Below are 23755 nucleotides of genomic sequence, written 5' to 3' on the forward strand. Positions count from 1 at the left end.
CATCTTCGAGTCACACGGAAGAATGAGGAATGCGTGCGAGAGCAGGCTGAGATCTGTGATATTTAAACTGTCCTCAAAACAAGAACAAAGTTGTGTAAGGATTAATGAGGCTTATTCTTCTGTTTTTCGCAATCTTCTACTTGCTTTGCGACCGATTTCATCAGTATATTTTCCTGGTAACAGGGAACAAAACAGTAATTCGCCATACTGGTGCAAATATTTCCACTGGGAAGCACTAATCATTTGTTACGTAGGCACGTGTACTTCCGAGAGGAGGATGCATTATTATCGCCTCCCCGTGTGTTCATGCCGTCTCCTCATAGTATCATTCCGTACCTATTTCATTTTTCGTTTTCCTTCTTTCTTCTTTAATTAATTATTTATGGTTTTTTTTTTTTTTTTTTTTTTTGGTTTTTCGAGACAGGGTTTCTCTGTGGTTTTGGAGCCTGTCCTGGAACTAGCTCTTGTAGACCAGGCTGGTCTCGAACTCACAGAGATCCACCTGCCTCTGCCTCCCGAGTGCTGGGATTAAAGGCGTGCGCTACCTCCCGGCCTATTAGGCCATTTTTATACATGCACATTATTATGCTTCGTTCTCGCTCATCCTCTTGTGCCACTGTCCTCATCCATGCTTTCCGTCCCCTTTGCCTGGTTCCGGAGAGTCCTTTCTTCTGCTTTCACGTCATAGGTACTCCCTTATCTCTCACACACCCGAGATCTCTTCTTCCCTTTCACGATTTTAACATGCCCCACTTTAAAAAAAAAAAAATCTCTTTTGACTAATTTTGGAGTAAAATCTGCTTTCTCGGATAACAGACTGATCACACCAGCTTCTTCTTCGCTGTTATTTGCCTGATAGATCATTTTCCATTCTTTGACTCTCAGTCTGGAGATGCCTTTATCAGCATGATATGATTCTGGTAGGCAATAATTGCATCTATTGTTTGTTTTGTTTTGTTTTGTTTGCTTTTGTAACAGTCTCATTGTAAAGCTCTGGCTGCCTTAGAATGTGCTACGTAGACCATGCTGGCCTCGAACCACTTGCCTTTGCTTCCCAGTAGAATTAAAAGCCGTGCTTGGTTAATCCCAGCACTTGGGAGGCAGAGGCAGGTGGATCTCTGTGAGTTCGAGACCAGCCTGGTCCACAGAGCTTGTTCCAGGACAGGCTCCAAAACCACAGAGAAACCCTGTCTCGAAAAACCAAAAAAAAAAAAAAAAAAAAAAAAAAAAGCCATGCTTGGGTTTAGAGTTTTTTCCCCCTTCGAGACAGGGTTTCTCTGTGTAGCTTTGGAACCCGTCCAGACACTAACTTTGTAGACCAGGCTGGCCTTGAACTCACAGAGATCCACCTGCCTTCCAAGTGCGGGAATCGAAGGTGTGCATGTTGTGGTGACCCCCAACCATAAAATGATTTTAGTTGCTTTTTCATAACTCCAATTTTGCTACTGTTATGAATCACAATGTAAATACCTCTGTTTTCTGATGGTCTTAGGCGACCCCTGGGAAGGGGTCTTTCCACCTGCAATGGTCCACGACTCATAGACTGAGGACCACTGGTTTATCATAGTCTCTGAGTCATTTCTGCACCGCAGGCTCGATGATGAGGACAGCTCCAGTTCATACTCAGCTTGAAACGTCCTTATTTCTGCAGTAATTCCAAGAGATAGCTTTGACGGAGACAGTAATTTCGGTTAGCAGTTAGGTACTATGAGGGCTTGAAATAAGTCATCCCATGCTTTCCTAGCATTTATTCCGATGTCTCTGCCTTTGTCAGTAGATTGGCATATTCCCCCTTGAGTTTTCAATATTGACTCTTTGCTTTGTATTTTTGACAACTTGACTATAACTGTCATGGAGAAGGTCTCCTCACATCGCGTCTCTTTGAGATTATAAACGCCTGTGATGTTTGAATGTCTACAGGTTTCTCTAGATTTGGGGAGTTTTCTGCTATAATTTTCTTTGAATGTACTCTAACATGAGGAACTGTATTAAAGGGTCACAGCGTCAGGAAGGTTGAGAACCACTGCTCAACACAGATAGGGAAGAGAGTCTCAGTTGTTTCCCTCAGCTTCTTCTGTGCTGTGTCTTCCCCATGGTCCCCTTGACTGTATTACAGGATCTGGGACTTTGTGATTGTGCTTGGTGTCTTTCTTTTCCTTATTGATATTTGACTATGTGGTATTTCCTCTGTCTGTTCCTCTACCCCTGTCATTCTAGCTTCTGCTTGATCAAATCTATTGACGATTAGCTTCCCACTTCTGTTTCTTTGCTTTTATTTTTTCTATTCAGTTTTTTTTTTTTTTTTTTTTTTCCAGGACAAGGTTTCTCTGTGTAGCCCTGGCTGTCTTTGGAACTCACTTTATAGACCAGTCTGGCCTTGAACTCACAGAGATCAACCTGCCTCTGCCTCCCAAGTGCTGGGATTAAAGCTGTGTGTCCAAATCACCCAGCCCTTTCTTTTTTTAGGGCTGGGGAATAAATATGGGAGCTCAAATATTCTGCGCTACTGGTCCACCAACCCAAGCCCTCCTTTTTATTTTTCGAGACAAGTCTAAATTTGCTCAGACTGTCCTTGAACTTAGAATTTTCTCACCCCAATTTCCCAAGTAGTATTACAGTCTTGGGCAACCAGGCCTGAGCTCTTAACTGTTCTTTTCTTGAGTAGATTATTCCCATGTGATTTAGCTTCTATCTTCTGAATATCTTGTACCAACTCAGCACTAATATCGAGTATAAGATTTTTCTTTTCTCTTTTCTTTTTTTCAGTTGTTTTTTTTCAAAACATGGTTTCTCTGTGTAACAGCCCTAGATGTCCCGGAACTATCTCTGTAGACCAGGCTTGCCTCAAACTCACAGAGATCCATCTGCCTCTGCCTCCCTAGTGCTAGGATTAAAGGTGTGTGCCACCATTGCCCTGCTAAGATTTTTTTGTTTTTTAAGATGGAAAACGGATTTACTTTGAGGAGACTTAAACCAGTCTCAGTATTCTGTGGATTCGCTCATAGATCCAAATGACCCTTTCCCAATCAAAATGAGCAAAGAAACAGGATATGGTCCAGGGTGATAGATTCCTAAGGGTGACCAAGGGTCTGGTAACTGAGGGACAGGGCATGGTTAGGTGCCCTCCACTCCAAGGACAGACTACAAACTTAAACGACAAAGTAGAAGCTGAAGACACTGTGCCCAGTTCTTAACTTAGATGTTGTATAATCTCCTCCTAGCATGCCCAGCCCACAGTTCTGCAAGAGTAATAATAGGAACAGCATCTCTTACACTTTTGCTCACAATGGGAAATCCAGGCCTTTCTTAACAAAATTCCGCTGCAGAACAGCGTTTGTAACCACGCAGGTTGCAAGGGCACTTTCATCTGGAAAGCAACAGGCTCTTCTATTGAAGATGCCACTTCCTGGGTAGGGACAACTCGGCATTTTTGCAAAAGAATCCTTCAAAGAGTTCTGCAGATCCTTTGACTCAATCTTCGCTTTTTCAGTAGGCTTGGGAAATTGCATAATAAACCATTAAGGCGGGGGTTGCGGGGGGGGGGGGGGGTTGGTGGGGAGGGAGGTGGTGGCAGCTTCTTTTCTCCAAGAAAAATTATTGCAACTGCCATTTAAATTAACACTTCTCCCTTTTCCTGGTGGCAAGCATCTCTGGGTACCCTGCTCTGCATGAGGTAAGGTAAGTATTTTGTCATCGTCTATTATTAGGGAGGGATTCGGAGTCACGGAGAAGCAAAGTGATTTTTCCAGCCTCAGAAATAAAGGGACGAAGACGAAGCTGGCTGATGAGTGTCTTTATTTTGGGAACAGGACAGCTGTGTTGGTGTGAGCATCATTTTCCTGGACAATTGCAACAGCTTCCTAATTGGTTTTCCTGCCCCCCCCCCATTTCTCTACTCCCTTCAATGTACTCACCCTTTTGTTTCCAGAATTATACTCTGAAATTATGCCGCACCCCCTTATAAATGTCTCTGATAGCTTCTCATACCCCCACTCCTGTATGTGTGTGTGCATGTGTGTGTGTGTGTGTGTGTGTTAGGGTGCATCATAAGTTCAAACTCCTTCACATGGCATCTAAAGCCCATTTTGGGATTCTAAGCTACCTTACCCATGTTCTTTGCTAGTCTTATACCTCTCTACACTGCTCAGCTACACCCTGAAGATCCTGCATGCCCATCGCTCCAAACTCCACCCCTGTGGCTCCAAACCCCACCCCTGTCCTTTCTTCTTGCCTAGGTGTTTCAATCATGAATGTCTCTCAAAGTCTGTGTGTTGAAGGCTTCGTCTCTAGCCTGGGGAAATACTGGGAGATGGTGGAACCTTCAGGAATGGGGGCTGAGTTAAGAAAGTTAGATTCCTAGAGGTCCACATTTGAAGGAGATAGTGGGAACCAATCCATTCCTGTTCCTCTTTGCTTCTTGGCCAACATGAGTGAGTGTTCTCTCCTCTTAAATGTTTCTCCATGGTGCTTAACTTCACCACAGGCCCACAAAGCCAGCCAACCCCCAGCTAAGATCTCCGTAATTGTTAGCCTGAAATACATTTCTCTTCTTTTGCCTTGCGTTTCCTCAGGGGTTCTGTAACAGCAACAGAAAGCTAACACTCTTGGGGATGAGGAAGGGAGACCCTGCTTTCCACAGGAATCCAGTTCAGATAGCATTTCCCACTACCACCCCTACTTCCCCCTCCCCTCACAGTAGACGAAACACTTCCTTTTTCGTTCCCACACTACTTCCTTCCTATTGCAGTTACATTTTTTTTTTTTTTTATGTTCTGGCTACTGATGCATGTATTTAGCTTCCCCAATCAGGTTTCTGTTTTGTGATAACTTAGCTTGAATGATCTCCTCTGCCACAGCTGTCATTTAAGTCCTAGAGATGTGTCTTGTTCTCAAGAAACATGTGAAGTTATTATCAAGAACTACTTCCTCTCAGGCAAACCAACAGCTAGATCTCCGTCCCATGTTCCAGTCACCTGAATGGACTCACAGAGCTATGCCTTCAAAGGCAAGTAGATGAGTTGTGTCTCATTGTCTTTTTGTATAAAGTTTGACATGTGTGGGCACAGGGTAATATTTGATTCGCCTAGACAGTGAACATTCAAGGCAATTTCTATGCTCCATGACTGGAGTTGATGGGTGTGAATCCCTGTGTGGGATATCTTGTGGAGCCTCTTACAGTGTGGTTCACCCATCTTAGCCCCTCCTGGCTGCTAGGCTACAATTTAGTTCTCTGGGTCCTCTCCAGACTTTTGAAATAGAAGTCCTCTGGGGATGCCTTTAATTCCAGCACTTTCAAGGTTGTGATAGTCAGATCTCCATAAGTTTGAGGCCAATCTGTCAAATAGCATACTCTAGGCCATCCAACGTTACATGGTAAGATCCTGTCACACACACACACACACACACACACACACACACACACACACACACCAAAGAAAGAAGCGAGGAGGGAGGAAGGGAAGGAAGGAAGAAAGGTAGAAAGTCAGGCAAGTAGACCAGGAATTGTGGCATAGTCCTTTAATCCCAGAACTCAGGAAGCAGAGGCAGGCAGATCTCTGTGAGTTCGAGGCCAGCCTGATCTACAGAGTGAGTTTCAGGACTGTCAGGATAATACAGTTACAGGACTGTCTCGGAAAAAAAAAAAACAAAAAAAAACAAAAAAAAAACAAAACAAGACTAAATTCTCATACAGGCATCATAACAAAAGGACAGAGAAATACCATAATAAAGCACTTTTCTTTAGGAAACGGGTTGGTAGGCACACAGCCCACCAAGCACTTTAGATTTTGAATGTATAGGAGAAGAGTCTAAAGCTTTTGGTGGGTTTAGAAGAGCCTGATGGGTTAGACCAAAAGATTGATGCTTCCCAGACATTTAATAAAAATAATCTTGTAGTCATACGCACATAAACGTTGCCATAGCAACTGCGTGAGCAGGTGGATTGTTCACTCAGAGCTGGCTGTGAACCTCCCCTGTAGCACACCCTTCCTCACCCAGAAATGGAAGGTTTCTTTCTGTCACTCATGGCTGCCTTTCAAACCCAGCTCTGAGCTAACGTTCCCTTTCATCTGACGAACTCCCTCAGGGCACGCAGCCAAAGGGAGAGTGGAAATTCCCAGAGCTTGAGAGCCCTTCCATGCCCAACTCAGCATCAATGTGTGCGCCCATCGGGGATGCAAACTCCAAGTACCTGGAGATGATGGGTCTGTGGCTCACCCAGTAAGTAGATTTCCAATCCCTCTCTGGTAGAATGAACTGCAGACCACAGCGACAGGAACAACTGAGCTGCCCGAGATGGAGCATAGAGAGCACCTGCTACTTCAGCATGAGGGGTTCTGGGAAACCTCTGGAGTGCAACCCACACCTGTGCCATCCTGGTTTACTCGAGTTTCTCCACACCACACAAAGCTTTGCCAGGCATGGTGGGAACACATCTTCCACCTCAGCACTCTTAAGGCAGAATAGTTCCAGGTCAACCAGGGCTACCTAGGGAGATCCTGTGGCAAAACAAAAACCAGAGATTTGCTCTGGAACTGTTTGTCTCAGTGATGAAAAGGAATGGCAAAGGGAAATCCAGCCATCAGAATCACCATTATTACTATATTAGTGTGTGTGTGTGTGTGTGTGTAATTGGCCCCTTTACAGGGGTCTTGAGATTCAACTCAGGTCACCAGACTTGCATGCCAAGTGACTTTTGTTTTTAACCTGCTAAACAATGTTGCTGCCTGTCCTTCTTAATTTTTATTTTTCCTCTCAAATTTTAAATACTTGGGTTTTTCCCTACTCTTGAGCATTCAATTGGCCCTACTGTGTTTTCCATTATATGATTCTTTTGGGCAGGGCTAACGAACACTTACGCAGGAGTGTGTGTGTGGTGTGTGTGTGTTTTATCGGCGAAAACAGGTAGCAGCCAGTGAATTATTCTCGTTTTAGGATTCCTACACCTTTACAAATATAACTCAATGACTGCAATGGCCCAGTACAGCAGTGCTATTGTTCTATGGGAAGAATGGAAGCTATAAGGAGATGAAGTAGTTTCTCTCAGGGTCACGTGATACAAAGTAGTTGAAGTAGGATTACATTTTAGGCTGGTCTGACTCCAAAACTTGGAGTCCTGACTAGAAAGACAATGTTAACTAATTACATAGACACTGCCATTGTTCTACCTAATTCACAAGATGCTGCACACTGTCTTGCTCCAGTGCCCTTACTTGGCTGAGTGCAATACAAACTAACAAAGCTTCAAAGGAACTGGGATGTGAGCTGGGTCCCTGGCATCTAAGTGCTGGCTTTGCAATTCTAAAACTTAAATGATGGTATACCTCCTTTGCAGGGTTATCATGACAGATCGATTTTTTTCCTCACATGTATTTATTTACTAGGGAAGGGAAGCAATGTGTGCCTTGGTCCTTATGAAGAGGTCAGAGGGCATCTTGTAGAGGATGGGTTCTTTCAGTCTAACCCATGGGATCAAACTCCGGCAGTCAAGTTTGGGGGCAGCTGCCCTTACCTGCTGAGCCATCTTATTAGCCCAGTCATGATAGATTTAATATGTATATATCTAGGTATAAATAAACCGTAGCCATGGCATTATGTCATGATGCATCAAGACTTGACTCTGACTGTAATGAACCCACCGGATGACTGGAGGCAGCACTGCTTAGACCAAAATCTGGGAGTTTCAGTCTATTTGGGGGGGTTTGGGTTAAATTGGAGAAGCCAAGTAAAAGCCTGAAAGCAGTCCTGTCCACTGACTGCTGAGGGGAAAGCAGAGGGGAGCACAGGGTGGTGTGATAGCATATGCAATAGATCCTCTTACGCCATGGCAGTGTGTGTGCTGCTCAAACCATGTCAATAAAGGAATGTAAGATGAAAGTATGAGGGTCTGGAGAAATGGCTCAGCGGTTAAGAGCACTGCCTGCTCTTCCAAAGGTCCTGAGTTCAATTCCCGGCAACCACATGGTGGCTCACAACCATCTGTAATGAGGTCTGATATTCTCTTCTGGCCTTCAAGCATACAGAATATTGTACACATAATTAATAAATAAATAAATATATTTAAAAAAAAGATGAAAGTACGATCGTAAGGCCAATATAAGGAAGCAAGGGGCAAGCACTCGGCCTGATCCCCAGGATTCAGCACACAGGGTGCATTCTGAGAAGGAATCCAGCAGAAGGAGTGCATACATAGATGGCAGGGACTTTGGGAAACAATTGGAGGGAACTGACAGCCATTTCTTTTTATTATTATTTTATTCTATTACTTTATGTCACTTCCTTTCCAAAAGAAAGCAGATGACCTAGCAGAAATGTCAACTCCCTGGTGACTACTTAGCTCTCTATACTTCTGTTTTCCTTACTTGGTGGAAATAAATTGTAAAAGGAAAGAAATGGGTGTTTCCTAATGGAAGGACGTTAGAACAAAACCATCTACAGACATTAGAATTATCTTGAAAAGGATTCACTTGCCAGAGACTGTGAGCTTCGCAGGCATACTCTAGATAAGGTCCCTGTGGAATCTGGAAGGAAAATCAGCTGGCCTTGTGTCGGGTGATGGGAAACAGAAATCTAGGAAAGCAGATGGTGGCTGTCATGCGGTCTAAGACCCGAAGTTCTCCATGCGGTAGTTTGCTTTCTCCTCTCGTAGCACCCTTTTGGCAAGGCATAAAGGTACCATCTTCTTTATAGGTGATCTCTGGCACCCATCCTCCCTTTATAGGCTACGGACAAGAAACTGGCATTGCCATCTTTTTCCGGGAAGTCATTGAACTGTCCTCACCCTCTATCGCGTCCCTGTGGAGTCAGTCCAGTTCCATGAAGATCATTGTGAGAAATGGGCTGACTGTAAGCTAAGATTGGCAGTTAGTGCAGATGGGTGACCCTAGTGGCATTGGACTGGGTGTAGGTGGAGTTTCCTTGTGCTGGCAGCTGCTTCCAATTAATGACTAGAAACTTAATATTAATTGCAAATGCTCGGTCAATAGCTCAGGCTTATTACTAGCTAACTTACATTTACATGAATCTGTATTTCTTACCTACTCTCTGCCGTGTGGCTTGGTACCCTTTTCTCAGTACGGCACACTCATCTTGCTTCTCCCAGCATCTGCCGGCATCTCCCTTGATTCCACCTTTCTTCATCTTAATACCCTCCGTTTGATTGTCCCGCCTAAGTTTATCCTGCCTGGCTACAGGCCAATTGGCTTCTCTATTAACCAGTGAGAGGAATACCTATTCACAGTGTACAGAAGGGTTATTCCACGGCACCTGGGGGCAACTTGAAGCTCTCTTTCTGTACACAGCCAGCCATGCATATGATCAGTTCATCCTGTTGTCAGGCCTTTAGGCCTCTTGGGTTCCTGTTTCTGCTCTGCAAGCATAGCTTGCGATTTTCTCTCCCTGTCAGGAGAAAACTCGGGATGAATTTCATGCATTCTCCTATACCTTTATTTTAATTCAGATGAGTTCAAACTGTCCTCTTCAAACAGAGTTGGATCCCATTGTGAGGTTTAGGTGCTCTGATAGCCGGTGTCATTTTCAAGTCCCCCTACCCTCACCCCACCGGGGACATCTAACAATAAATTGTGAACATATTACCTGCCTGTATTTTAAGTCAGGGGCTTCTCAAACACCCTCTTCCTGTTTGTTGGAAATCCTCTTGGCTATTTTCACATGATGGGTTAATGAATGTTACTGTGTCCAGAGAGATTACTGCAAGATTAAAGGTCACGCTCACCCATCTGGGTCCTAGAAGCCCCAAGGCTCCTTCATTCAACTGGGGGGTGGGAAGGGATTCCTGTTCCTGCAAAGCCACACTGCTTCTCCAAGGGCCTAAACAAAATGTGTAAACAAAAGACTTACTAACAACTTTTTAAAAGCTCTTCAGGGTAAAACACCTAGAGAAATCCAGCAACGGTTGCTTAGTGCCCCCTCCCCACCAGAAACAAGGATTGCAGAAAGCAAATTAGGGGAGAGAGTGGTTTATTTCGGCTTACAGGTCCGGGTACAGTACATTATTTTGGGAGATGTCAAGGTAAGAATTTCAAACAGCTAGCCTCCTGCATCCCCAGGCCAGAGAGGAGAGAAATGAGAGCATCCATGACCATTTATACTCAGCTCAGGTCTCCACTTGGGTACTTCAGCACCCTAAGCCTAGAGGATGGTGCTGCCCATGTGCGGTTGGGCCTTCCCACATCAATGTCAGTTAAACATAATGAAGACCATCTCTTTGCAAACCAATCTAATCTAGACAATCTCTCATTGAGCCGCTCTGGGCAGAGGATTCTCGGTTGTATTAGCGGTTCATGCTGTCACAAGGCATCTCTCTGCGTGGCAGAGTGAGCTCAAGCTGACTTTCTTTATGTTTTTCTCTGCTTTTGAAAATCGTCTCCTGTGGTTGGGGGGATGTGGTTCCACGGTAGAATACTTACATAGCACATTCGAGGCCCTGGTTTCAATTCCCAGCGTTGTAATAAATAAACAAACAGCCTCCTACACATGAAGAATATTCTAGAAGGGATTTAAGACGTCATTATCAAGGAAGCCTGAGGTCCTTCTCTTGGCTAGAGCCCTTCCTGATCTTGGGATAGAGCTTTTCCTGGGAGCCTGAGCAGCCAAACGGATCTGGGCAGACGAAAGGTCACATGCAGCAGCAAGTCATCTTTAATCGAGAACAAAGTAGCGATTTAAAAGAAAGATGGGATTTGCCAGGCCTGGGGCAGCAGGTCTGTAACGCAGCCGAACTAGGAAGGCCACTGAAGAGATTTGCAAGTTCAAGCAAGGCCTGTGTGGGCTACAGGGTGAGTTTAAGGCCGGCCCGTGTAACTTAGCAAGACTTTCACAAAATGAATAATTTAAACAGGACCAGGGAGTACTTTCCAAGCAAGCGCAGATAACACAAGGGGGCAGGAAAATCATGCTTAGAGCATCCCCTCTTCGTGTCCTACACTTCTGAATCTCCATAGTCCTCGGAGTAAATACACATATTCCCGAAGGTCATTTAAGCAAATATACTTATTCCCAACCTCACACATTTCTGCATCCCCTTCCTTGCTTAGCGCGTCTCCTACTTTCTAACACAGTACATAATTATCTTGTGTCTGTTCTTTTTAAGAATTTATTTATTTGTTTCGCACACACATATGTGTGTGAGGATGTCAGATCTTGGAGTTACAGTTGTTTGCCGTCATGTGGATGGTGGGGATCAAACCTGCTGAGCCATCTCTCCAGCCTCCTTACTCTTGTCCTGATGGGAAGGTAGGCTCAAGGAAAGTAGGCTGTTACTAACTTAAAAGCATGTTTATTTTTGTGTGTAAGTGGGTGCAAGTCACCTACACAGGTGAGCCAGATTGCCCCTCAGGATGGGGTCTCTCTCTGGCCTAGAACTCACTGCCCTGGGCTGGTTGGCTGGATAGTGAGCTCCAACAATGTGCCTATCCCTGCCTCTGTAGTGCTAGTCTTAGAAGCGTTGGTTTATTTTTAAATTTTAATATTTTTTGTTTTGGTTCTTGTTAATTTTTGTTTGTTTGTTTGTTTTCGAGATAGGGTTTTTCGGTGTTACAGCCCTGGTTGTCCTGGAACTCGTTCTTGCAGACCAAGCTGGCCTCTAACTCACAAAGACCTGCCTGCCTCTGCCTCCTAAGTGCTGGAATAAAAGGCATGATACACCACCGTGGTGGATCTCTGTGGGTTTGAGGCCAGCCTTACAGAGAGAGTTCCAGGACAACCAGGACTACACAACAAACAAACAAATGAACAAAAGGATTAAATTCAGGACCTCAGAGGATAAGAAAAGCAAGCCCTTTATCTAGCCATTCTTGCGTTTTTTCATTCACACTCCTTTCCTGGAACCTGGAGCGAGTGAAGAAATGAAGTAAGGCCTCTTAGTTGAGCAGACACGGAGTAGTGCTGCCTCAGTATCGGCAAACGAAGGTAGGAAGATCTGAACCCAGATAAGCAACAGTAATTGTGAGGGCTAGACTCTACGATACAGACCTCAGAGAAGAAAGAATGTCATTCATCTTGTGAATGGTTAAGTAGTAAACCACCCGGCCTGTAGAAGGGCAAAGAAAGAGCCTTAACCTCCTTGACATATATGGAACTCCCAAGGTCCAACTCAGCAACTTGAAGTCTAGAGCATCTCCAGAAAATGGAAACTTAAGGATCTTTGGAGCTGCTGTCTTGGGCCTGACCTCAGTCCTGAGTGCATTCTTTGTTACCACATACCTTCAGGCCGGTTCCTTAATCTCCCTTATCTAATTTGTGTTAAGTTTTCGGAAGACTGTCCAAAATTACTTTGGTAGACAGAAACAGGGCCGTGACTGCCCAATAGTACATTTCCATATACACTATTTCGTCTGTCTTGGTTTGGTGCAATGAAGCAAAGCATTTTTTTTTTTTATCTGTTTGTTTATCCGAGACAGGGTTTCTCTGTGAACAGTCCTGCACGTCCTGGAACTCACTCAGTAGATAAGGCTGGCCTTGAACTCACGGCAAAATTTTGAACTGTTTCAGTAAGAAGTTCGACCCTATCTGGATCCACCCAGCTAACAGAGCTAGGTTGTCATTTGAGCCTGGGCTAGGACACCTCCTGTTTTATTAAACTGGTCCGGGCAGTTCTCTGAGGGGTTGGCTGCAAGCAAGAGAATCCGGGCAGGCTTCAAAGAGAGTGTTTCGTTCAGAAAATACCCTCCCCCTAAACAAAACAAAAACACAAGTTAAAGGGCTCAAGCCATTTTTGTTATGGTTTGCAGGTTAGCTCAGAACATAGAAACACACTAGCGAATACCATACATCACCACGCACTTCATTGTGCCCACTTAATATTACAGCGGCCCTGCAAAACACGAGGGTGACCAGGAGAAAGAATGCAACCGAGTGCGGTTAGATTGAAAAGGTCTATTATCTTGGAGGAAGTAGGAGGTAACGCAAACTCAGAAACACAAGTGCAAATGCTTCGCTCTCCACGCTTGTCAGTCAATACGTTAGGATCATCCTCCCTAATATCGGGTGGCTTCTCTTTAAAATCTGGTAAAAAGAAACTCAGCTTCTTCCCTCTTCTTTTTGGAGTTTGAGATTCTCCCTTCACGTTTCAGCGGCTGAGCATCCCAATCTCCTCCTAGCCTTTGGTCCCCACTAGCTGAAACGTCTCGGGGTGGGAAAGCCTGTAACAGATGGGGAAGGATCCGGGGGCGTCAGCTGCAGCGCAGGCCTACCCCAGCGGGATCTGGAAACCATCCAGTGAATTATGGGCGTTTTGTTCCCAACGCAGCCCAAAAAAGGCGCGGAGAGAGAGAGGATGGAGGCAACCCCCCATTTTCATCAAGACGCTCCTCCTGGGGCGCCTGCCTGCGGGAGAGCTCCAAAATTGGCAAATTTGGACCTCGAAGTCGCCCTGTTTAGCCCACATTTCCCAAACCCCGGAGGAGGAGGAGGGTGATTCAAAATGCAAATTGCATTGCTGCGACACCAGGTAGGACCGGGATGCGCGGCGCGGGGCTGGGGAGATCCGGTGACCTTAGGCGCCCTCCGCGCCCCGGATTCGGGAAGGGCCGCAGCCCGCGCTTCCGCCTCCCGACCGCGGCCGGACAATGAGTGGTTCCTTTCCGTGGGGCCGGGAGGGCAGACCGGATCGGGACCCGCGCCTTCCGCAGGGCCCGCCGCCGCCGCACACAGGTGGTTTTCCGTCCGCGAGGGGCGGCTGCGGCGGCACTTTTTATATAACAATAGAGCTGTGCGCGCCGGGAGGGAATGCGCCCTTGTCGCCGTCGCGGCCCCCGCCGGCCACGCCTCCATCCGGCTCCGGAGCCGCGCCGCCTCCGTCCTAAATTGCTGGCGGGTGGTACTGGCACTGGCAGGGGTGGTTGTCCTTGAAACTCCCCCCCCCCGCCCTAACTTGGGAACCAAGGGGTCCCGACCCGGATTCCTCTGGCTCTACACCCGCCCTAGTCCTCTCCCGAGGCGACAGTTCCGCGCTGACCCTTAGGCGATCTTAGGACATCTTGGTGTCCCCCTCCCCCAGTGCAACCGGACTGTGGCCAGAGGCGCAGCGCGCAAGCGCGTTTGGAGCTTCTAGAGTGCTCTGTGCGAGGCTCTGGCACGGCTGGAGCGGAGGAGGGATAGGGAACTGGTCTCCGTGTCCACAGTAGCCAGTCGCCGTTTTCGCTTGAGTTTCTCTAGCCTGCGGGTCTTGCGGGAGGACTTCACCGCGTCTCCCGGGTGCGGGGATCGTTGATGAGGTCAGGCGTTCCAGGCTTCTAGGCTAGGCTAGGACCGGTTGCCAGACTGGTTCCCCTTAGAAGAGGGCAACCGTCTGCTCCTGGCCCCAAACCTTTTAAAGGTGCACGACTCCCCCGGTGGGTGACCGGTGACGGGGGAGCAAGAGCTCCGAAACAATGGCTCGCAATGCTCCATGCCACCAGAGCAAAAGACGAGAGTTTTTTCCTGCCCTTCCCCCTCCAAAAGCTGAGAAAACCTGGAGTTAAGGACCTTCTGCTTTTCTGGACAACCAAACGTTTGTTTGCTTAGTTGCCTTAAAATGTTTCAACAAACCCTAGTTTGTTTCGAAAGATGTTGGATTAGCATTTAACACTTCGTCGGGTCACTAAAGCCCAGGCAGTCCACCAGCCCCAACACAGCCTCGGCTAAAAGAACATCAGAACAAACAAGAGCTAGACTTTTTAAAAGAGCCAAATAAATGCCACACAGGATCTAAAGAAGGACGGGGAGGGGGGTTATGGAGGGTCTAGAGTTTGGAGGGAATAAAAAAGCGGGTGGGGGAACCCATCAAGTTTTATTAAAGCTAGCTTGAGAGCGCAAGCGTCGCGAAAAAGGGCTTTTGTGCTTGCTAATTGCACCATTGGTGAGCAAAGAGTTCGACGCGAAGTGTGAACTCTCAACAGAAGGAAACACGAGACAACTCAAGTGCCCTGGTTTATGTGCCCTGCTCCTCCTCCACCACCACCGCCACCACCGCCTCCTCTTCTTTCTCCTTCCTCCCGCCGAGCCCGCAGTTGCAGCTTGTTTGCACTGGGGCTTATCCGGAGCGGAAATTCCTTTCCGTTTTTGTGAATGACAAACTCATTAACAATTCATCAACACAACCTGTTCCAGCCGGCCCGTCCCCACGGCAACAGCCCCTTCCGCAGCGCGCTCATTGGCTGGCCGAGAGAATGTATCCATTGAGACGCTGGCTGTTTGTATCCATTGAGGAGCTGCCTCGCTCAGGGGGTGTGCTCTCGCGGAGTCCTAGGGACTGGGAGCTAACCGAGTCTTTAATCCAACCCGGCTGGATCTGAGGTGCAGCCTTAGAGGGAAGGATTAGGAGCCGCTAGACTTTTTTTTTTCTTTTCTTTTTCCCCTTCCAGTGGCACGGAGTCCGAATTAATTGGTTTTCATTCACTGGGGAGGAACAAAACTGGGTATCTTCATTCAGAGAGATTCGCTGACTCCAAGAGCGATCCCTGCAGCCCGGCGCAGAGGGACCACCGGCTTGCCTCCTGTATCGCTTTCCCTAACCGGTAGCCTCGGCTTGGGAAAGGCAAGGCAGAATCGAACCCCACTCCGAGAGCGGCAGCTTCGCGCGGCGTGCTCGGCCTATGCCTGCCTCGAGGGGCGTCTGCTAGGCACCCCGCCTTCTCCTGCAGCTCGACCCCCATGATAGATACGCTCAGACCCGTGCCCTTCGCGTCGGAAATGGCGATCAGCAAGACAGTGGCGTGGCTCAACGAGCAGCTGGAGCTGGGCAACGAACGGCTGCTGCTGATGGACTGCCGACCACAGGAGCTGTATGAATCGTCGCACATCGAATCGGCCATCAACGTGGCCATCCCGGGCATCATGTTGCGGCGTCTGCAGAAGGGCAACCTGCCGGTGCGCGCGCTATTCACGCGCTGCGAGGACCGGGACCGCTTTACCAGGCGCTGCGGCACTGACACCGTAGTGCTCTACGACGAGAACAGCAGCGACTGGAATGAGAACACAGGTGGAGAGTCGGTCCTCGGGCTGCTGCTCAAGAAACTCAAAGACGAGGGCTGCCGGGCGTTCTACCTGGAAGGTAGGTCGTGCACCCCGGGTGCAGGACTCGCGGGTAGGGCTGCGGGCTAGGGAAGTCGCCGGCGAGGTAGCTACCACGGCGTGCTGTCCGCTTAGGGGAGCTGGAGCCGCGTGGTAACCTCTCCTCCCTGGCCACCGACCTCTTGCTCCCCCACCCCCGCCTCCAAGAATTCTTAAAAAACCAAGCATCTCCACCTTCCCCCTCACTTTCCCTAGTTCGATTTCAAATTAAGATTCCGCAGACTGGAGAGGTGGCTGGGGGGTCGAACTACTAAGAAAAGTGGTCATTTTATGCATTTCCGGCTTCAAATGAAAAAGAGTTCCCTGGGGAAGCAGCCGGTCTTGTTCCTCAAGTGTGTTTCTCTTAGAACCGCAGGGGGTTCGTTGGGTGCCCGCCCGTAGTGTTTCCTGCACCCAGCAGCGATTCTCACAGGCTGAAAATTACTATGGCATCTCTGGTTACAAGATTGCTTTTCTTGTCTGGCAGGTGGCTTCAGTAAGTTCCAGGCTGAGTTCTCTCTGCACTGCGAGACCAATCTAGACGGCTCGTGCAGCAGCAGCTCCCCGCCCTTGCCAGTGCTGGGGCTCGGGGGCCTGCGGATCAGCTCCGACTCTTCCTCGGACATTGAGTCTGACCTTGACCGAGACCCCAATAGTGCAACGGACTCCGACGGCAGCCCGCTGTCCAACAGCCAGCCTTCCTTCCCCGTGGAGATTTTGCCCTTCCTTTACCTGGGCTGTGCCAAGGACTCTACCAATTTGGACGTGTTGGAGGAGTTTGGCATCAAGTATATCTTGAATGTCACCCCCAATTTGCCCAACCTCTTTGAGAATGCAGGGGAGTTCAAATACAAGCAAATCCCCATCTCGGATCACTGGAGCCAAAACCTGTCCCAGTTTTTCCCTGAGGCCATTTCTTTCATAGGTGAGACTTTACAGTCATTCATGGAGTTGAAGATGTTAATCTGTTTTCCCGCAAGCCAGTTAGCTGGCCTGCAGGTCTCTACTGTTCCTAGAGCGTTCTTATCTCTGGTTTACCTTCTTGCTAAATGAAAAGGGGCTTTTTGACGTAGCAGATAAGTGGGGGGCCATTTGAAACATTTTCTGGAACCATTTAAATCCGTACATTTAAAAGGAGGCCGTTCCCACCTGGTGTGTATTTCTGTGACTCTCAACAGGGTGGGAGTGTGAAGACAGAGCTAAGGAGAAGCACTCTCTTAAAGACAAGACTCCTGGCCTTGCTTTATCATTTAAAAAAGACCCAGGAGTTATTTTAGGACACCCAAGTTAATTGTTGGAAAGCAGTTTGCATTTCAATGATACCCAGATGAATGATACTGCACCGTGCTGGTAACAGGGAGACTCTGGGTAACCTGATCTCAGCAGGAAGAAGTGTGGGCTAGGAGCCTAAGTGGAGCGAATCTCCAGGCATTGTAGTGCATTTCCTGTTACAAAGGAACTCATTTTCAGGCCCTGTAGACATCCTGTTCTTCCTAATGGCTGTCCCCTGTGACTTCCCTCTCTCTTTTAAAATGCCTGAATACCTCCATTGTTAGCTGTACAACAGTTGGAGAATAATTTAATAGACCCTTGCAGTCTGCTTGTCTGTCTGAGAGGCATTCAAGACCATATTGCAGGGTTTCTGGTATTCACATGCCGAGGCGAAGAATGTACACATTAAGGAGTTTTTTTTTGGTGGGTAGAAACTTAATACAAAAGTTCTCTTTGCGGGAACTATCTGAAATATGTCATTGTGTTCAGTGTACGTGTTTATGTCGGTTATACATTTTCTGCTGCCTTTAGGGCTCAACTGCCACACATGATTGTCTCTTCATGTTCCTTCTTGATTCATATTTTAGGCTGAGCATTCGCAGAAGGTGGTTTTCAGCCTAGTGAGACCTTGCCTCTCTTTTTGTGTTCACAGATGAAGCCCGAGGCAAAAACTGCGGTGTCCTAGTGCATTGCCTGGCAGGCATCAGCCGCTCCGTCACCGTGACCGTTGCTTACCTTATGCAGAAGCTCAACCTGTCCATGAACGATGCTTATGACATAGTCAAGATGAAGAAATCCAATATCTCCCCGAACTTCAATTTCATGGGCCAACTGCTTGACTTTGAAAGGACCCTGGGACTCAGCAGCCCCTGTGACAACCGGGTCCCGGCTCAGCAGCTATACTTCACCGCTCCTGCCAACCAGAATGTCTACCAGGTGGACTCCCTGCAATCTACGTGAAAGGCACCCACCTTGCCTAGCTGGGAGTGTCCCATTCCTTCAGCAGTTTCTCTTGGGCAGCAGCGAGCAGGCTGCTTTCTTTGTGTGTGGCCCCAGGTGTCAAAATGTCACCAGCTGTCTGTATTAGACAAGGTTGCCAAGTGCAAAATTGGTTATTACAGAGGGAGAGGTTTGCTCCATTCTTTCTTTTGGAAGGACAGGACATGCTGTCTGGATCCAGGCAATAGGTTTGCTCCTCTACCCCCAGCCTACCCAAGCAGGGACTGGACATCCATCCAGATGATAGGAGGGTAGGACCAAGAAGTAGGGTAGGGGCATGTGTTCTTTAGGGCCTTGTATGACTGTTTCCTGTTGCATCTGGAACTAACTCTATATTGTCTTCAGTGAAGACCGATTCAACTTTGCGTACAGTGGAGCCAAAGAGATTTTAGCTCTGTATTTGTGGTATCGGTTTGGAAGATTAAAAACAAAACTGATACTCTTCTTTGATTATTGTAAATATTTGATCTTAAATCACTTGACAGTGTTTGTTTGACTTGTGTTTGTTTGTTTTTTTTTATCTTTGATGGGTTTAAAAGAAGTCCAAAGGGGGAGAAAGAGCAGTGTGTGCCACTTCTTAAAATGAAAAGAAAATAAGGAAAATTTTGCTCTTTTCTAATCCAAAAAGTATATTTGCAGCATGCTTGACCTTATTGTACCAATTCTAAAGATGCTGTCACAGATACTATCGCTGAGACTTCGTTATGGTGCAGTCTTGAGTCTTTCATATCTCTTCATTGTGTGTTTTTTTTCCTTTATGTACTTTGACTCTGCCTTACCTTTGTAAATATTTGGCTTATATTGTCTCAAAGTGGGTATCTTGGAAAGACACCAAAATTGTGGGTTCACTTTTTTTCCTTTTTTCCTTTTCCTTTTTCTTCTTTTTTTTTACTTCAGCTGTGCTAAACAGTATATTACCTCTGTACAAAATTCTTCAGGGAGCGTCACCTCAAATGCCATACTTATAGTTGGTTTCTTTCCTTTTAGAAAAAAACATTATATGATAAACTGGAAGTGTGTGTCTGTGTGCGTGTGAGCATGGGTACCCATTTGACAGGTGGGATGCAGCGGGTTGTGGAGGCGGGAGGATGAAGTTGCTCCGTGATGTTCACAGTGTAAAGTTTTCAGCTGGAATTTATTATAAGAATGTAAAAAACCTTAAATTATTAATAAATAACTATTTTGGCTACTGAATGCGTTTTTATTTTTAGATGTCTCCCTAGTGTGTGAAGTAACTCATTGAAGTAGTGGGGACTGATGAAGCTTTAGTGGTGGCCAAGGCAGGGTTACTTATTACGAATGCTTTTCCAACACGGCTCATGAATTTAATTTTCTTATCAAGAGGACCTCATGGGTATACTGCGTCATACATACAGATAATGCTTTATGAGTAGTTGAGGCTTAATTAATATTTCCCTCCCCTGGGAAGATGAAGTCCATAATATATGTCTTGTAAGATTTGGCTATCCATAAATTGCCAAAAGAAGGCTGTGCCAGGATAATGGCAGCCAAATGTCAACCTCTGTCCTTCAAGATTCTCTACTCCATAATCCTTTGGCATGCCAGGAAGGAACTAGAGATAATCATTTTTTTTCCTGGCTGTCTGGTTCTACTGAAAGTTATTTAGCAGATGCTAAAGTGGGTCCCTTGTTTTATGCACATGACATTCTAATGGCATGTTGGCTCTCTCGTGGGCTTGCAAGTGGTCGTAAGTGTTCACTTGGGTGAAATCTGCTTATGTGCTTAGCTGTTTTAGGACCTCCACTGCACCTCAGCTATAAACTGTTGAAGTTTCCTTCTGAGCTGGGCATCCTTCTTTTTTTTTTTGTAGACTTTCTTTTGAGCACAGAAGTATGTAAAGCAAACATGGAAGTCATGTATATTAGAATCAAAAGTGCTAGGCATAGATTTTGGCATCTCACACCTGAGCGCCATCATTTTGAAATGGGAAAATGAGCTTTTTCACCTAAGAGGGACACAGGAGACTTCTGTCTGGCTGTTTGGTAGTCTGCATGTCACTGGGAAGTGGCTTTCATTCTATAAGCATCCTGTGTCTACCTGCCTGGGAATGATTTTTTTTTTTAAGCGACTAAGTCCAAAAACAAAACTGCAGAAAAATAACGAAGTCAGGCTCCTATTTGGGTGTCCCAGGTCAGCAGGGACCCAGAAAGCAGAAATGGATGGCCGTTCGACTTGGCTCCTGCTAATCCTGCTCTGAAGGGTTTCCGTTCCTGGCATTCCCTAAACTGCCTGTTCAAAGTAGGGATTTGCAAGCAGCGCGTTTCCTGTCCAGCTGCAGCTCAAGTAGCTGAATGCTTTCATTCCTCCTTTTCTCTGATTTCTTTTCTCTCTCTTTTTTTCTTTTTCTGCAGGGATGGGGGGGCTGGTGGGGGGGGGGGCGCTGTGGGTAATTTTAGTGCATTTCCCCCTTCGTTGTTCATCATCTCTATCCCTCCCAGAACTTGCAGACACTGAGAGTTCCTACCGCTGGGCTCGAGCCGACAGCTGGCCTCCCCCGGCACTTCCTCCTGTTTCACTGCGGGTTTGTTGTTTGTCAGTGCGCTTCTGAAATTAATAATGTTTTCTGGCCAAGTGCCACAAGCCATTACCACAAAGGGGAAGTAACACATATGAATAGCAGGAAGCCGTGCAGGGTCACAGTGTGAGCTGAACCTGTGGAGGGAGCCTAATTGAGCCCGGGTCCATTCAGCAAATGTCTGAGAGGGGTTTGGGGAGAGTGCGCTTGTAGCATTTAAGCAGCTCAAGCTGTGAGGTAAAAGACCTTTCCAATAAATTGGGAGCAAATGGTCTTTGTCACCGGGCTGAGCAAAGGAGAACCAGCGAGAAGAGTTTAGGGCTCCCATAAAGTTGCAGTGTTTGGGGTTCCTCCCCTCCTGGCATATTGTTTCGTAAGGCTGCTGAACGCAGGGGTGCCTGCTTCCTCTATTCCCACAAAAGGGTTCATGTTAAAAGGGCGATTTTTACCGTTCACACAGACCAGAAGATTCAAAGTGCTGTGTTTTTTTTCTTCTGTTTCCTCCTCTGAAAGGTGGGAGCTTATAACTACAGCCTGGGCCCTCAGCTCACCCTGCCTGCGCCTCTTTTTCTTCCTGTTACCCCTGTTTGCAAGGAGCCAAGTGAAGGCTATCATTTTCCTTCTCTGAGTTGGGTTGGTTTCCTGAACGGAGCCCTCACCGTTACTAGGGCAACCTTTGGCAGCAGCTGCAGCGCTACAGGCTCCTTCGTTTGCTGTCCCCATTAGTACCATCCTCCAGTCTGGGAGAAAGCACTATCTTCTGGGCCTCGTGTTGGGAGGAGGGGGCCCTTGGAGGAGAGGAGGTCCTCTGCAGGTTTTGTAGGCGCTGCAGAAACCTCAGGGCGTGCAGCAGTTAATGGTGTGAACAGATTTTAGGGTTCAAAGTGGAAATAGGAATGGTTGTCTGGGGATAAGAATACCGACAGCCTTCAGAGGAACGAAAAGGGAGATTTGCGTGGACCTTAAAATTGGAAGGGGAGAGGTGCGTCTCTTGTTCTCTCACTGGTGAAAGGAGTAGCCATGGGCAGCCCCTGAGGGTTTTTCCCCCTCATCTGTTAAGTGAGTGAGTGCTTGGTTTGCATTCCAGCATTCCAGCATTCCAGTAAATGCTTATCTTAATTCCAACCTTCTGGTGAAGGGTTGGTGAGACTTGCTGAAGGGTAAGATGAGAAGGGTATGTGTGACTCCATGATATAGGTACCACATACTGTACATGCGCGCGTGCTGACCTTTGAGGCTCTGTCTACTTTAAACTGCTAGTCATCAGTACTGAGTCCTCTTTACAACATCCTGGGGCACTGGATAGGAAGTGGCGCCTCCATTTTACAGCCGAGGAAGTGGAGGAACCAGAGGTTGCATGACCTGGATGCCACAGCCGAATCATAAAAGGCCAGGCTGCTGTGTGTGTTGCCAGAGATGTGTCAGTTCATCTGGTAGCTTCTTTCCTTCCTCTCCAAAGAGAAGTTGCCCAACCCCGGGCCGATTAGCACATCAGTTACAAAACTGAGGTTCCTAAAGATCTCTGGCTAGCACACTGTGCTAGTACTGCTGGACCTGGCCCTGACCCTTGCTCATACCCCTCCCTCAGGGGAGGGAGACTTCTGAGAGCCGCTCACCTCCTCCCTCTTGAGTCCCCTGGCAGAAATTTGTGGGGGGAAGCCAGGGTGAGGGAGGGCAAGAGAAAAAGTGGAGATTTGTAGGACAAAAGGCAACCAGCCAGAGAATTAACCAGTGCAGGCAATGGGGTGGGGTGGATAGGGGAGAAGGACCCAGAAACAGCAGGTCCCGTGGTGGCCGGCTGTAGGACAGAATTCTTGAAAGGCCCTTAGAAAACCAGTCCGCAGACCTTATGGGACTTCACAAGGATTACTTCGGCAGTCAATTGATATGCAGTTCCTCGCATGCACTTTCCCAAATATCCTGCAAGACTTTCAGACATTCACTCCTTGGGTCCCCGGCACTCACTTGGCGCAATTGGCTCTGAGGGGGCCAGGTTTGGGAAGCCGGATCTTTGAAACGTCTTTAAAGTCCAAAGAGAATTGAAGGGCACAGAACAGAGTTCAAACAACTCACAAATATTTATTCAGCCCTTGATGTGCGTTGGTTTGATGACACAAGGTGAAAATAAAGGACGACCAAAGACTTTGACGGGAGTCCTCAAAGGCCAAAGGCAAGGCAGGGCTTCCAGGTAACACCCGTGTCTTGCTCTGAAGCTGCCCCAAATCATAGGCCTCTCTAAGGACAAGCCGGCTCCTTGTATGTTCTACTTTGTTTCGATCATGCAAACAACATTTTATAGCCTGTATTTTAATGTTTACAAAGGAAAGGAAGAATAGCCTACACAGATGCAGTTCGATCCAGCAACTTACCCGGACAAAGTAGAGGTGTGTGGCACAAACGCTTGGAATCGCTGTGTTTTCAAAGGTGAAGTCTCAAAAGCACTGGGAAAATGAAACACTCTACATACTTTGATAATGACATCCTGAAAGATACCAAGAAAATTAGCAACAGTAACAACAAATCCTATTGTTCCTTTTCTGTTAGAATTGTCCCTTTCTGGCTTTTCGAGAAAAATCTAAATTTTGTTTTGTTTGTTTTGGTTTTACTTAGTTCTGAGACAGGGTTTTTCTATGTAGTCTCCTCTGTTTTGGAACTTGTTCTGCCGACCAGGCTGCCTTCGAACTCACCTGCCTCTGCTTCCCGAGTGCTGGGATTAAAAGTGTGCACCGCCCAGCAAAAAAATTCATTCTTAAAAATTTTTAGTTGTGGGGCTGGAGAGGTGGCTCAGTGGTTCCAAGCAATGATTACTCTTCCAAAGGTGCTGAGTTCAATTCTCAGCACCCACACAGTAGCTCACAACTACAGTTCCAGGGAACCCGACACCCTCACACAGATATA

At 47.0% G+C, this 23755-nt stretch overlaps 1 protein-coding gene across 2 annotated transcripts; it reads left to right on the top strand.

The window, feature by feature from the left end:
- The first annotated feature begins 13323 nt into the window (after positions 1 to 13323).
- On the top strand, positions 13324 to 19504 carry Dusp6 (dual specificity phosphatase 6). 2 transcript variants are annotated; one of them, XM_057758206.1, is made up of 4 exons: positions 13324 to 13468; positions 15363 to 16051; positions 16538 to 16975; positions 17975 to 19504. In XM_057758206.1, the coding sequence occupies exons 2-4, from the start codon at positions 15652 to 15654 to the stop codon at positions 18280 to 18282; spliced, it is 1146 nt and encodes a 381-aa protein (XP_057614189.1). In that variant the 5' UTR covers positions 13324 to 13468; positions 15363 to 15651; the 3' UTR covers positions 18283 to 19504. The 2 variants fall into 2 exon arrangements, with proteins under 2 accessions (XP_057614189.1, XP_057614188.1); XM_057758205.1 differs by lacking the exon at positions 13324 to 13468 and having other exon boundaries at positions 15108 to 16051.
- Positions 19505 to 23755: the final 4251 nt, after the last annotated feature.

Source organism: Chionomys nivalis, chromosome 25 (assembly GCF_950005125.1).
Source record: "Chionomys nivalis chromosome 25, mChiNiv1.1, whole genome shotgun sequence".
NCBI classification, from domain to species: domain Eukaryota; kingdom Metazoa; phylum Chordata; class Mammalia; order Rodentia; family Cricetidae; genus Chionomys; species Chionomys nivalis.